This window comes from Martes martes (genome assembly GCF_963455335.1).
Source record: "Martes martes genome assembly, chromosome: 4".
Lineage (NCBI taxonomy): Eukaryota > Metazoa > Chordata > Mammalia > Carnivora > Mustelidae > Martes > Martes martes.
Window position 1 is genome coordinate 33,594,096 of NC_137891.1, and position 14,052 is coordinate 33,608,147.

Genomic DNA, 14,052 nt, shown 5'->3' on the forward strand with positions numbered 1-14,052 from the left:
TAATCCACAAATATGCTTTAGTTAATTTAAAAACAACCTCTCACCTTAATCGTACTCATGAACTGTACTGTGAAATTCAACACAAACAGTAAATGTGTCTCTCCCAAAAGAAAACTGCGAAAGGAAAAATTAGATACCTAGACCTTAATTAGAGGTGGGCCATCAAAAGATTATGCTAAATAAAAATGTGGGTTGGTATACACCAAATACAGAGTTCTCATCTTACAAATTTTTATTCGTTAACTCCTTCTTAGGTCCGACTGTATCCTATGTAGTATTAATCTATATAACAATAGTGACGCTTTGCAACAATGAGGATTTTTTATGTACATGAAAAAAATATACTAATAACGAGTGGGAGTGACTCAACAATCATTGTCAGTAGAACCTTTACACGCAAAATCAAAGGAATAACAAGAGTGCGGAAGAGTTCAGAGGTGAAAGGCTTAACAGCGTTCACGGTCAACTAGAGCTCAGGAAACCCAAAACACCTGCTCAAAGTACTTCCTCTGTTGAAGTATTTACCTTGGTGTCCTCCCATGAAGTCCTTATTCTTTGGATACATTTAAACTTACTCAAATAAAAAAAATGGCATGAAATGTTCTTAAAATTTGTTGCACTCTAACAAGTGAACATTTAAGAAGTGATATCTACTTTTCTGATCACTGATATAAATTTCAGTACATATAAACATATCCTTTTGTAGGTACTAAGCAGAAATCATGGAGGCTAAAATATAGATAAAAATGACAACTATGTAAATGCACACTGAAAGCTTATGTAAATTTTTATTGTTTTATGGAGAATTTTAATATTTTATAATATTTGATTTCATTTTATTTAGTTACATTATGTTCACCTTTTTTACCTATGATATCCTAGCATATTTCAAGAATTTTATGCTGGAAGGGGTGTTAATGAATAGTTAATTAATACTCCATAGTAAGAAAAATTATAAAATTATAATTATAAATTATAAAATTATAAAATTATCTTAGTGCTAATAAATAATGTAGACATTATTTATAACATATTATAAATATGTTGTGTTAATGAATAGTTAATTAATACTCCATAGTAAGAAAAATTATAAAATTATAATTATCAATTATAAAATTATAAAATTATTTTAGTGCTAATAAATAATGTAGACATTATTTATAACATGTATACATTATTAATGTAGACATTATTTATAACAGATGAAGACAGGGAAGTATATAATCAAGACTAAAAGACATCTTAACTAAAGCGACTGAAGCAAAAAGTATTCATTTTTTAATTTGGCCCCATAACAAAGGCAAATTGTTACAATACAGAGAAATTGTTTTTTTTATAACCATCTTAAAATGCTGACATTGTGAGCTAATTTTGATTATCAATTATTATAAAACATATACAGTCCTGTTGTTTTTGACAGAACTTAGTTGTGCTGGGTTATAGAATTAAGTCACCAATAATCATAAGAAAACTAAATCTAAGTATTGAAATTGATCATCTTTTTTACTCACTCAGGCAATATATTAATTCATGTGTATAAAACTGAAAAATACAAATATTTTAGGTGTTTATTTCATATTATTAAACTAAATTAAGTTCATATCATTTTCTAATTTAAAATTCTGCTTAAGATATTTTTTAAATCACTCAGCTTTAAAACAATTTCTGGATTGAAAAATATCTATGTTGTGTTTTTCGCGACATAACTTGGCCAACACTTCCTCCCTCAGAATCTTAACATGACCAACAAAGACAAACTTCTGACTTAAATGACACACATTTCAATAGAATAGGATTGTACTAGGATATTTATATCTATTTAATTTAAGAAAGTATATTCACACACATTACAAACATCAATATTGAGTGTCTAATACATAGTAAGGCACTATTAACTTCATATTAGACTTGCCTTTTTTCCCATTATTAGGTGGGCTTGGTGTTTCTCCCTCATTGTCTTTTAACATTGAAAACAGACAATAGTGGTTAATAATTAAGGTCACTAACAATCCAAATAAAAACCAAGCACACCACAAAAGATGCAATCACACACTAGGGAAACAAATTCATGCATTAAACATGACATCTCACATTAATGAACACAAGAGTAAGTATATCCTTCCCATCCTATGAGAAAAGTAATAAAAACAAAAAGTAAAATGAAGAATAGTCATTTTATAGTAAGTCAGAAAGATTATAGTTATGGTTTTATGCTAATTTGACAACTGATGTATTCGACAATTGATGTATTCACTATGAAGTTAATTTTGAGGATAGGTGACAAAACCGCTTCAACAAATAGGCTTTATCTTAAGGAAGTGAAAAATAAATAAAAATATTAACTACCACTGAAGCCCCCAAACTAATAATTTCCTAAAAAATGACTTTCCTCTGGAAGCCAATTCATGAACAGTGTGAAAGCATTTCACCGCTCATATGGACTAAAATGAGACATATAGGAATGGGCAAATAGGAAAACATTAATCGCACAGCTAAATTAAAATTAAATTCATTTTTTATGCTATTCTCTAAACATGTGATTCCTACAGCATTGCAGGAAAATGGAAGATGCATGACATTCTAGTAGTTAGAATACTAGATACTCAGAACAGAGATAGTTACACATTTCTAGAAATGTGCAGCTAAACTTGCCTTTATTTTCAAGGTCAGACACATTCTGATGATTATTCTTATCTTTATGATATTAAAAATAGTCACTGATAATCAGCAACTGCAGCTTAAGAGGTCTTGGGTCTTATACTGTAAATACTGAGACAATGCATCTAGGAAAATACACAATATCCATAAGGACATTGCTTCACACAGTGGAAAAGGAGAGAACGTAAGGCACATGAAGTACACTCTACTGTTCATGGAAGAAAAGTGATGATTTAAACGTGAAAATTAGGGCCACAGTCATTCTTCACTGTTCAGTCTTGTTCAATCTTCATTGTTAAATCTTTTTAAACTGACATCTTAGAAAAGACTAGGATTCAATTCTGTGTTTCAAATAAAAACAGTGAAAATCTGACAAAAGAATTTAATAAAATAAAAAATGTGATAAAAGAAGTGTATTAATACATTTACTGATTTTGTAATATTTGAAGTTTTAAAATCCTTTCAGGAACATGCTGACAAAGAAAGTGGCAAAAATTATGACATGTAAATGTAATAAGGACTTAAAGAAAAACACCGGAATGGAGGCCCTCCACTCAGAAGATAGAATATTTAGTAAGAAATTATGATTGTCAATAAATATTAGAACACTACTGAGCTGGGATGAAGAACAGGAATATATGGTTAATTGTTCTTATTTTAGGAAAAGAATTTATGAAGAAAATTGTGATAGTCTCTAAAAGTTTTAATAGAATTTATATTCTACTCTACTTTACTTGTAATTTACCTCTACAAAACCAAATTCTTTAGAGAAGAGGCTCGGACTGCAATGTATTACTCAGTGTAACCCAGAGTAGGAACTCAGTTTTTAATAAATAAATGAATTGAATACAGAGTTGGGGCAAAGGACAGGCATGAATTTGATCAGAGGCATTGTCTATAATTTTAGTTTGATTTAAATACTAAGGAACATGTTCAGATGGATAAATTAAACATTCTGGTAAATTATCTCGATTAGATAGCTTATATAATATTCCTCCATTAATAAAATTAGGCAATTTATTTAAAAGTCAGTACTGAAAAACAAACTGTTCTTTATTGTGCATTTATAAATTTGGAGCCCAACATCTTATATGAAATGGAAAAGTCATACTTCTAAAAAATTCAGTTATTTATTTTAGACACACAGTCAGACAGACCTGCCTTGACCTCTTCACCCTGCTTTTCTCCCCACTGCTCTTCCACATGCCCAGTCTCTTCATTAACTTCTGTATCAGCACAAGTGGAGAAAAAAATAAGACTAGGTATGTGTATTTGTTACTCTTGGTGACCAAAAATTTCAAACTATTCATGATACAATGACTGATTATAGGGAGACTAAAAGATTATTTTTAATGAGTTTCTGACAAGTTATAGAAGCAAATAAATAGCTATTAATAAGTTATCACACTATCTTCTTTTATGATGGCTCTGATTTGTAAAAGAGAAATTGTAGCCTCTAAAATATTTACGGTATGTGATAACTGTGTAAAGTAGGCAAAATACTTTGTCTATAAGCTTGATACATTCTTAGAAAAATAACATTACATATTTTTTCTTCTACAGAACCAAAAAAAAATTATAAACCCTCTTTTATTTTCATAAAACGCCAGTTAAGAGTTAAGAGAAAATTTTAAAAAATACTAATGCCTTAACTATTGTTTAGTACATTGTACTCTTCTTATATTGCTCTTATTTTTTCTGGTTCTCAAAGAGACGATAACCAATACTGTACCATCATGAAAACCAACATAGCAAAGGTTTTAAATTCACTTAATTAACAGACTAAAATATAACCAAAATCAAAGGGAATTAAAGTAGGAGTTGTTCATTTTTTAGCTGTTGAACAGGATGAGAAAAATAATCATGTCATTACTTTGATTTTGAAATAATGCCATTAAATTACAAGTTCTGACAATTTTTCAAGAGTAATCCAAACATAATTTGATGTAGACCACCAACTGACAGCCTATTTTGGATTATGCATCTTTAACTTCAGTTGGAATTCGAAAACTTCTAAAAGAGGCATTTTTGCCCCCATTAAAGCAAAGAAAATTACACAATTATGTATCTGCTAAAGTCTTCATATCAACATTCACAAAAACACTACTGAAATCATTCATACGTTCAAGCAAAACAAAACAAACAAAAAATCCTTTTATCTCATACTGGAAATGATAAGGGCGGTTTTAGCTCTCCTTCCTTTTACTTATTAAAAAAAAAATCACAGTGAAAGGGGACATTAGAAGAAAACTTTTTTAAAAAATCGATTCTATAGGGCATATAGAATGTTAATTGACAAGCCCATTAAAAAATTCCTCAACCCCAACTTTCAGCATTAGCTCTATGTTGACTTTCTGGTAGGTTTATTATTACAAGGAACAGAACTCACATCTCAACAGACTATTGTTACAAAAGATATTAAAACTGAATTTTTAAAAAATTGTGACATAAACTGTTTCTGACATCATATGCCAACAAATGAAGTAAAAAACCTGTCTTTAAAAATCCTGGGGAGACAAAAAATATTTCATACACATCACACAACTTTCTTTCTGGAAAGTACTTTTAAAATTATATAACCCATTCTAATGCGAATAATTAAGAACTACAGAAATGCTGCTGTAATCTTGCCAGACAGCATAAGAAACCATTAGTCATAATGGCACAGAGTTGTTTAAAATCATGGTACATATTACAGAGAAAACCTCAATACTGAAGTCCATAAATCATTCAGTAACTAACAAGAACACAGCTATTCTAAGTTATATAAGGCAATAAAATATGCTGCCCAAATGCGGTGCACTTAAAATTTCATTACAAATAGCTTATAGAAATTTTAATAGAAAACACAATTTAATATAAACATCTATAGAAAGGCGAGATTCTTTTAGGGATACATTGTACACTATTTGAAGTAGATTTTCAGTTTTTAAACAATATTTCATGCATTCATTCAACAAACATTTATTGAGGGCCTGTAATGGACCAGGCATTATTCTATGTGCTGGAAATTCATAAATAAATAAAACAGTTAACAATTCTTTAAACTTACAAAGTTAATTTTAGAATTCTTTCATTGGCAGAGGGATTTTTATTATTTAGTAAATGTATGACACTCCACATATCATGACTCAATATTTTCTCTTGAGTCATAACGTAGTGTTGATAGTAAAACTGTACATGTTTAACTTTGGTATACTGTAAGCGGTCTTGGTACAACATGAAAAGTGATGCAGGAAATACAAACCACAATCGCTATCTAATTCAACAACTTTCTTTTCTAGAAAGTCAAATTTAATGACTGAGAGATCATCATAAATACGAAATGAAATATATGAGGATAAGTATCACTAGACTGGGTGTACATCTTCGTTGATATAAACACAGACTGCAATTGATGTCTTTGGTTGAAGTAAGTCTTGCACAACATACAGAATTCTGTTTGAAAGGCACATTAAAATTTTTATAAAAACAGAACATTCTATCTTGGCATTTAAAGGAAGTTCCACTCTGCATTCTTAAGGGAACGAATCAGAGAAATTTAACTCCTTGGTGTAATTTCTTAGTAAAACCAAAGTTGAATACTTAACCAAAAATGATAAAAGAAAATCATTTTACTCTCCATAAAAGCCTATACCATGGAGGGACATCAATTGCAGTTGGGTTTATTTTTGCTTGCATAGCCCCCCAAAAAGGCTGTCAGCACAAAACAAACCCTCCTTTATGTACAGACCTTCATAAGGTTCTATCTCCTTGACTCCATTGTCTAGGAAAAACAAAATAAAAACAAAACAAAAAAGGGAACCAAAGCACAGGGGTTAAAAACAACAGAAATTTCCAAAGGCATAAAATGTATGTATCATCTATTAAAGAAAAGTTAAATGGTGATTTAAGTATATATATATATATATATATATGTATTTTTTTTTTTTGGCAAAGCACATCCAGTTACTAAATAAAGGGACCATTTAAAAAAATGAGGTTAAAAATTATTACATTCTATTATCCATGCTTTTAGAGGTCCTTTATCTAAGGATTTATAGATGTTTGGGGAGTATGCTCATCTGTATATAAACAAATAGTGCTTCTTATGCAAATATTTGAAAGTATTAAAAATATCAGTACAACATGCATCTTTCTTTGTATATTCATGATTACCTTTTCTCTGGTACTCCAGTTTTGAGAAGGATCACCATTGTTGTGCATCAGCTAACCAGTCCTTTGCAGTGTGTGAAAATTGATTTGGCTAGTTACTAATAAACTTTATGTAACTATCAACAATTACATACACTTAGTTGTAGCAAAGAAATAGCATCCCACTGCTTATCTAAGAGCATTAAGTTTACTTTTAAAAATGCATTTATTCAAATTTTGAAAATGTGCAAAAGCAATAACGGGAGGTCATTTTCCCTCCAAAAATTACAAATTTTAACTGCAAAATATATAATATTTATCAATATATTTATAACTATAATTACTAGCAAATGCGGCTAAGGCGTTCAATTAACAAAAGAAGAACACTAACACAGAAGTAGCAAAAAAATATCTTGATTCACCTTAGCTTCCGTGTGTGTTTCCTACATGACATAATTAGAAATAAAACTTACTTCTCTCCAATGTTCCCTTTGGCGGAAGTTGTGGAAGTTGTCGGCCCCTTCGTCCTGCCACTGGAGTACTTGACGGGCTGGTTTGGACAGACCCAGTACGAGGATGAGACCTACAAGATACACCATTGATGCTCATTTTCAGTAGGATGAATGAAGTCATTTGAATACATTTGGTTCATATGATAGGTGTGCAAGTGCAATTTTAAAAGAGGTGTAGCTGCTGATTAAAAGGTTAGGAAAGTAGGACAAAATATGGATATTTGAATGATTGTCGAAAGATGTTTCTACTTTTGTGTCATATGCATACACACACACAGATACATGCACACAAAATCCTACAGTAACGTCCATGGAATTGTTCATGTGAATTAGTATTCTATCCATACGAAAGCAACAGGAGAGCTCTGCAGCTCAAAAAATGAGAGGTAATGTTTTACATTTCTTTCTACCAGATTTCAAATTCTCAACACTAACCTCCCTCCCTTGATGCAAGGAGATTTTTACTCAGGCTTATATTAGATATCCCTTTATTAGAAAATATCTCATGATACTAGAACTAAAACCCTGAACAATTCAGAATTCAACTAAAGATACTGGTTAATACGTGATCTTAGTATTGATAGAAAGAAACAAAAAGCTAGTTTTAGTTATTGTCATCACGATGATTATTCCAAAATTGATGTCTAATGGACACAAACAATTTCTCATTCTGTAGGAGAAGAACATGAGAGTTATGAGGTGCATTATGGGGGGATTTACCCAGGACTCCTGATCAATGAGAAATCACACAACAAATGTGGTCAGGACAGTTAAAAACAAATTACAATGGTAGCCACACACTATTATATCCGCTGAATATAAATAGTGTGCTTACACTGAAAAGGTTAGTATCGATCGTTATTAGTGATCAGCCAAGGATGATAGAAGAGACCATTTAGCTGCTGGGAAAATAAATAGGTGTGCTGGTGGGGCAAAGGGGAGGTTAGTCTGATTGATTTATCTTTCACCTCGATAAGGCAGGTGAAGGAGGGGCAGATCTTCCAGTCATTAATGAAGGCATCGACCTCATGAGGTTTGTGTCGGGACGCTCAGTGGATCGGGAGCGGGTGGTGGTCCGCTCTAGGAGAGGCCGTTGTTCTGTTGATCTGGATCTGTGATATGGCTGTCTATCTGCTGCTTCACAATCCCTGAAACGTTAGTCAGAAAGCAGCTCAGTTGATCTTTAGTGCCCTTCTGCTATTTGGTTATGATGCATCAAATCGATTTTGAAAAAGGTCATTTTTTAAAATCATCAAATTTGTAAAAACATATCCTGAGCGGTTCTCACTACACTTCTTCAGCATTTCTAAGGAAACCACCATCTGCTTTTTGAAGCAATTCCCAACAAAGAGAATAGGAGTTGCTCAGTTATTGTCAATGACAAACGAAACTGCCAGCTTTCCAGAATGAACTCCCTACGTGGAACCGGAAAAATATGTGGAGTAGTCTATTTCGAGGAATGCAATGGCTTTTCCTAACATTCTCAAGAGAGTGAAGGAAACCCTATAAGCATTAATTCTAAAGACCCGAAGGCAATTCGGGTGTTTCTCATTCTGTAGGCCATAAAAAGGCCTTTTGCACAAACCCGGTATATTGATGCACCCAAACATTCCAACAAAAGAATCAAAACGTTGTAAGAAAACACTGCAACTTTGCAGGCTGTAGCCATATTTCAACACACCATCCACAAGAACAAGCACAGACAACCGGTTAATCAGCCAATCTCTGCCACCTATCTCAGGGCACTTTAGCAATGCCAACAGATATCATTCAGCAAAGTTTTACCTGGTTGAAATAGTAATGCTTCTGAAACAATGTGATCTTGACCACAAATAAGACCAATATCAAAACCTAATCCTTGTTGAAAGACATATACTTAAATTTTGGGAACCCATCATTACTGACTTTTGTATCCCTGGAATCTAGCATGCTTTGAACACCTAAGGTAAATGCTTTCTAACACCAGCCCCACTACCTGTGAGACAACCCTAAGAACACTCATTTGGCTCGAGAACTCTAAGGTTAACACTTAGGCCATACTATACTTCAGATTAAACTATGACCTCCCATCTAGTTTTAACCACAGTAATGGAAATGCTTACATATTATGGACTGTAAAAACAAACATTAGTCTCTCCCAAAACTAATGTAAACAACTTTCATTTTACCTCCAAGTTCTCCCAATCTTATTTTTGATAATGAAAAATGTGGGCAATTAAAGAAAAATAAGAAAAGAAAGGGCACAATTTCCCACATGTAACTAATTATATAGCATATAATTTTAGACCAGCAGGCATGAGATTAGATGACTTTAGGAAGTGAATGCTGGGTTTATTCTACAATATATCTTGTGATTCTCTTACACTTTAAATTCACAAGGTAATACATAAATCAAACCATTTTTTAAAAATATTTTAAAATGCATGTGCCATGATATGATTCATTTCCTAAGATAAACTTAGTATTTTTATTTTTTTTTATTGTGTTATGTTAGTCACCATACGGTACATCATTAGTGTTTGATGTATTGTTCCATGATTCATTGTTTGCATATAACACCCAGTGTTCCATGCAATCTGTGTTTTTATGTAAGCATATCCAGGATATGTCAAAAAAGCTGACGTATACAAAGTGTAAATACATACACAATATTCAATTACTTTCAAAGAGAGATCTCAAAAAGGCAACCTGATGTTATAAAAATTCATAATTCTATTTTTTTGTTTCTGGAAAAACTATTTGAGAGAGAACACTTTTCTTTAGAAATAAATGTGCTAAATAGTTTTTAAATGTTTCTGGTGTACATATCTTTGTATAGTTTCATCACAGTCTATAAGCAGAAGCAAAGGAACATATATATATCTTAGATTCCTTAAAACCTATTTTTTTGGAAAATACCGATCTTTACCTTATTTTCAGATTTCCTATTATCTTAAGTTAATAATAAGCTTTTCTTACTATATGACATGTTACTGACAAAATTTTGTGGAATGTCTATGACTATCCCAGCAGAAAATCAGGCTAATCTTTCCTGTATTTATGCAAAATTTGATCTCTTCTGATTCCATCAAGCAATTTTCCAAGTGACAACTAAGATAACAGGATATACACTTTTACTTCTTTGACACTATCTTTTAAATAATTGAAATACATGATTGTGACTGAAATCCAGAGAATTATTTCAAATTTGTTGCTATGTCCTTAAAAGGATACTGTCACTTATAAAGCCAACAGGTCATGCTTTAGGAAATATCCTTAGAAAAATTTTTCTTTGGTGGAAAAGTTGTTTGAAGACTATGTTGATGTTTTAAATTTTGCTTATATTTCTTCTCTCCATTTTCATAAGTAATATGAATTATATGATTTCCATAATGTGAAAGGAAAACTGGTTAATAAGTGAAACACAGACACACACAAAAACCCACAGTAGAAGGTAGCAATTTCCTAAAATGTCTACCATAGTTAAGGGGAATGAAAAGCTACCGTATTTTAAACTTAGATCACACAACAGAAGAACAACACAGGCTCCCGCTCCCACAATCGGGTAAGGATAAGCCTTACTAAGGAAGAACCAAGACAATTACTGAGAAAATTGAAAGCAGTAATGCTTAGGTCTTACCTATAATACCCAGTCTCAATGCAGGTTCTTTAAGGGAATGAGATATAAAACTTGACAACTTCCACCTAAATTCTTAGTGAATTTTAGTTTTAAGAGAAGAACTTAAAAATATTTAATTTTGAATGGTAGCCACTAAGATACAGGAACTATGCATTTACAAGGCACAAATATTTTAGTACCTAACTTGGGGTCTATATTTCACTGTAAGTAGCTTTCTCTGTAACTGCACTTAATTTACTTTATTTTACTTTATGCATTTTAAAACATTCTTCTAAAAAGGATGGCCATAAGTTTTACAAGATTGCCAAAGGGCAAAGCATATAAAAAAGGTTAGGAACCATGCACCTATAAAATTAAATCTTTCTTAGGTGAATAATCTTGCTGTCTTTTAAAAAGTGATATAGTATCCAGTGATTTACTGTCTTTCATAGTTCAATTTTTTAATAGTTTATATTTTGTAACATGTGTAAAATAGTTCAGATTTTTGCATGTATCATTTACCTGGATAAATACTGACCACTGCTCTGTACTATTTAGGGGCTCCTATTCTAAGGTTTGCAGAGCATCCTGTTTAATAGCCCTTCCACAAACAGAGATAATTCATCCTGACTGATAACACTGTAACAAGGACCAGAATTGTAACAACTCAGCTTTATAAACCAATAATAGCACAGGCAGAATTGGAGCTAAGGATTCTTAAGGGAAAAATAATTTTATAATCATCTAGTGAAGTTGTCCATTTGAGTCATTTTCCCCTTCACTATAGTTGCTCTTAAAAGATGTTTTAAGTTTCTAAGCATCTGGCACAGCTCTCTTCTTATTTCATCACCTTTGCTATTTACTTTTCCTATTCTCACTTATAGCACAAGGCAGAGATGTCATGGAACAGGGAAGAACAGGGCACAGGGCCTTCTTTTCTATAACCACTTACATTAGACCATCACAATGATTCAACTTCATAACAACAAAAGCTCAATGTAGAGCATCTCTGTATCTCTGTAGGTATGATAAAAGAACACTAGGAAAACTCAAAAAAGAAAGAAAGAAAGAAAGAAAGAAAGAAAGAAAGAAAGAAAGAAAGAAAAAGAAAGAAAGAAAAGGAAAAAACAACCACCAGCACAATGCAAAATTTCAAAGTACTATGCAGACATCAGTGAAAGTTCTCCTAGAATGTGACTCAGAACTTACAGTCTGTGATTAATTAGGCTCATTTCATATTTAGATTGTAAAGATGCCATAAGTAAATATAGTAGGTTTTCTTAAAAAAATAAACTTGTAAAAAATGAAGCGATTTCAGAATTATTTTTTTTCCTTTTGATAAAGAAATTATTTCTCTAATGCTGAAATCTTAAATTAAAAAAATTTTTTTCAATGTCTCTCTGAAGGATAACAAATACCTCTCTGGTTTGGAGCAAGAAATATCTTCCTTGTGTCCATACTGTGTAATACAGTTAGCTGATTACCAGCAGAAGCAGTATGCTTTTGGTAAAATGTATGGAATGTCTAGAGATTTCCTGAGAATTAACTGCGTAACTGAAGAAATACATACAGGATAATATTTTAAAATTAGATATTTTAGAGCAACTAATAAAATGTATATACATATTTATCTAATATAACAATTTAAATTGCATGACTCAGCTCTATAATTTTCATGTTCACCATAAATTGTATTGCACAAGTTTAACTTTTTAAAAACTCTAGTTTCTATTTAGTATTGCTTCCAAATAAATAGACACTGTGTATAAATAAAAACATTTTTATTATTTTGGTGGAAAATAGATTAATTTATCCTTAGGCCTGAGAGCATCTCTTTAAAGAACATTTCTCCTCATTTAAATGTAAATTCTGTATGTTAGTTAAAAGTAGTGAGTTTATTCAAAATAATAGCAGTGTCTAGTGTCAGCCACATTAACAATCTAAAATGTAAAACAGCAGTAATACATATAGTGAGGTGAGAAAGCAAGACACTTCTAAGGTAGGAATATTACTATTACCCATAAGCCTATCTTATCACCAAAAAGAGACGTAAACTGTTCTCATTTCTAGAGAAGTATTTTCTTAGAAATAGTCATTACAGGAGATAGCAAGAAGAAAATTTACTATCTCAATTTCCTGAAGAAAATTAGGGACAAATGCAATACTGAAAAATAAAAGATATTGTATTATTAAATATGCACACATAAAAACATAAAAGATGTAAATGTCTAGAGGATATTTTGAGTATTCTATTAAATATTTATAATATTCCTTATTATTTTTTATTTCAAAAAATAACAGAAAACCATAAATAAGTAGGATTATTTACTCAGCAGCAATTAGCATGCAGCAAATTAATATATCTTCAAAATATATTTTTTTAAAAATCCAGAGATAATTATCACTTATAAACCATAAAATTCTTACTTTAATAAATAGATCAACTTCATTCTCAGTGAGTGTTGAACTTTAATAACATTTGTCAACTGTAAGAAATTAATGTTGTTCCACCAAGGTATGGGACCCCTATGCTTTCCCTTCCTGGGTCCTCAAATTTCCCATAAAATAACAAACATTTTAAAGATGTATGTCTAAAGGACCAAATTATGCATTGTTACTGTACTATATGTATAAATGTGATGAGGCGTGGTCCTCACGCTAGAGTGCTATGTTCAACAGTTTCACTGATCGACTCTGAAAAATTCACGAACCTTCCTTTGTTCTGGTAGCTTTACATGGAGAGAGAAATGGGTAGAGTGTGATTACCTCATCCACGTGGCTGCCAGATGCCCTTAGCTGCCACTTCATGTCACTCCCAATCACACAGTCAAAGGTGGTATAGTCAGAAGATTAATTCCCCCAACACACACACACACACACACACACACACACACACACAGTTTAACACAGCAAGAGGTATGCAACTTTTCAAATGTAAATACCACCTCAGTCACAACGAATGACGACGTCTAATAGTCAATAAAAAAATGACTGGAAACACCAAAAACAAGAAAAATAGGACCCATGGTCAAGAGATGATGCAGATGTTGGAATGATTAGACAGGAAATTTCAAATAAGGTAACTGATACCATAAAGTCTACATCAGAAAAGATGGACAACATGCAAGGAAAGATGGGGTAGTTTCAGCA

At 31.8% G+C, this 14,052-nt stretch overlaps 1 protein-coding gene across 28 annotated transcripts in view; it reads right to left on the minus strand.

Moving 5' to 3' along the window:
* The window catches only part of RIMS2 (regulating synaptic membrane exocytosis 2), a gene marked incomplete at its 5' end in the record, with an annotated part of 588,318 nt that overhangs the window by 189,701 nt on the left and 384,565 nt on the right, over positions 1 to 14,052 (minus strand). For 14 of the 28 annotated variants that reach the window (XM_080803113.1, XM_080803090.1, XM_080803112.1 and 11 more), the window contains 2 exons: positions 7,266 to 7,375; positions 8,273 to 8,452. In XM_080803113.1, coding sequence (XP_080659239.1) covers positions 7,266 to 7,375; positions 8,273 to 8,452 — 290 coding nt within the window. Of the gene's footprint in view, positions 1 to 3,815; positions 3,885 to 6,391; positions 6,425 to 7,265; positions 7,376 to 8,272; positions 8,453 to 14,052 lie in introns of all 28 variants that reach the window. The other 14 variants (XM_080803114.1, XM_080803111.1, XM_080803105.1 and 11 more) reach the window with 4 other exon arrangements.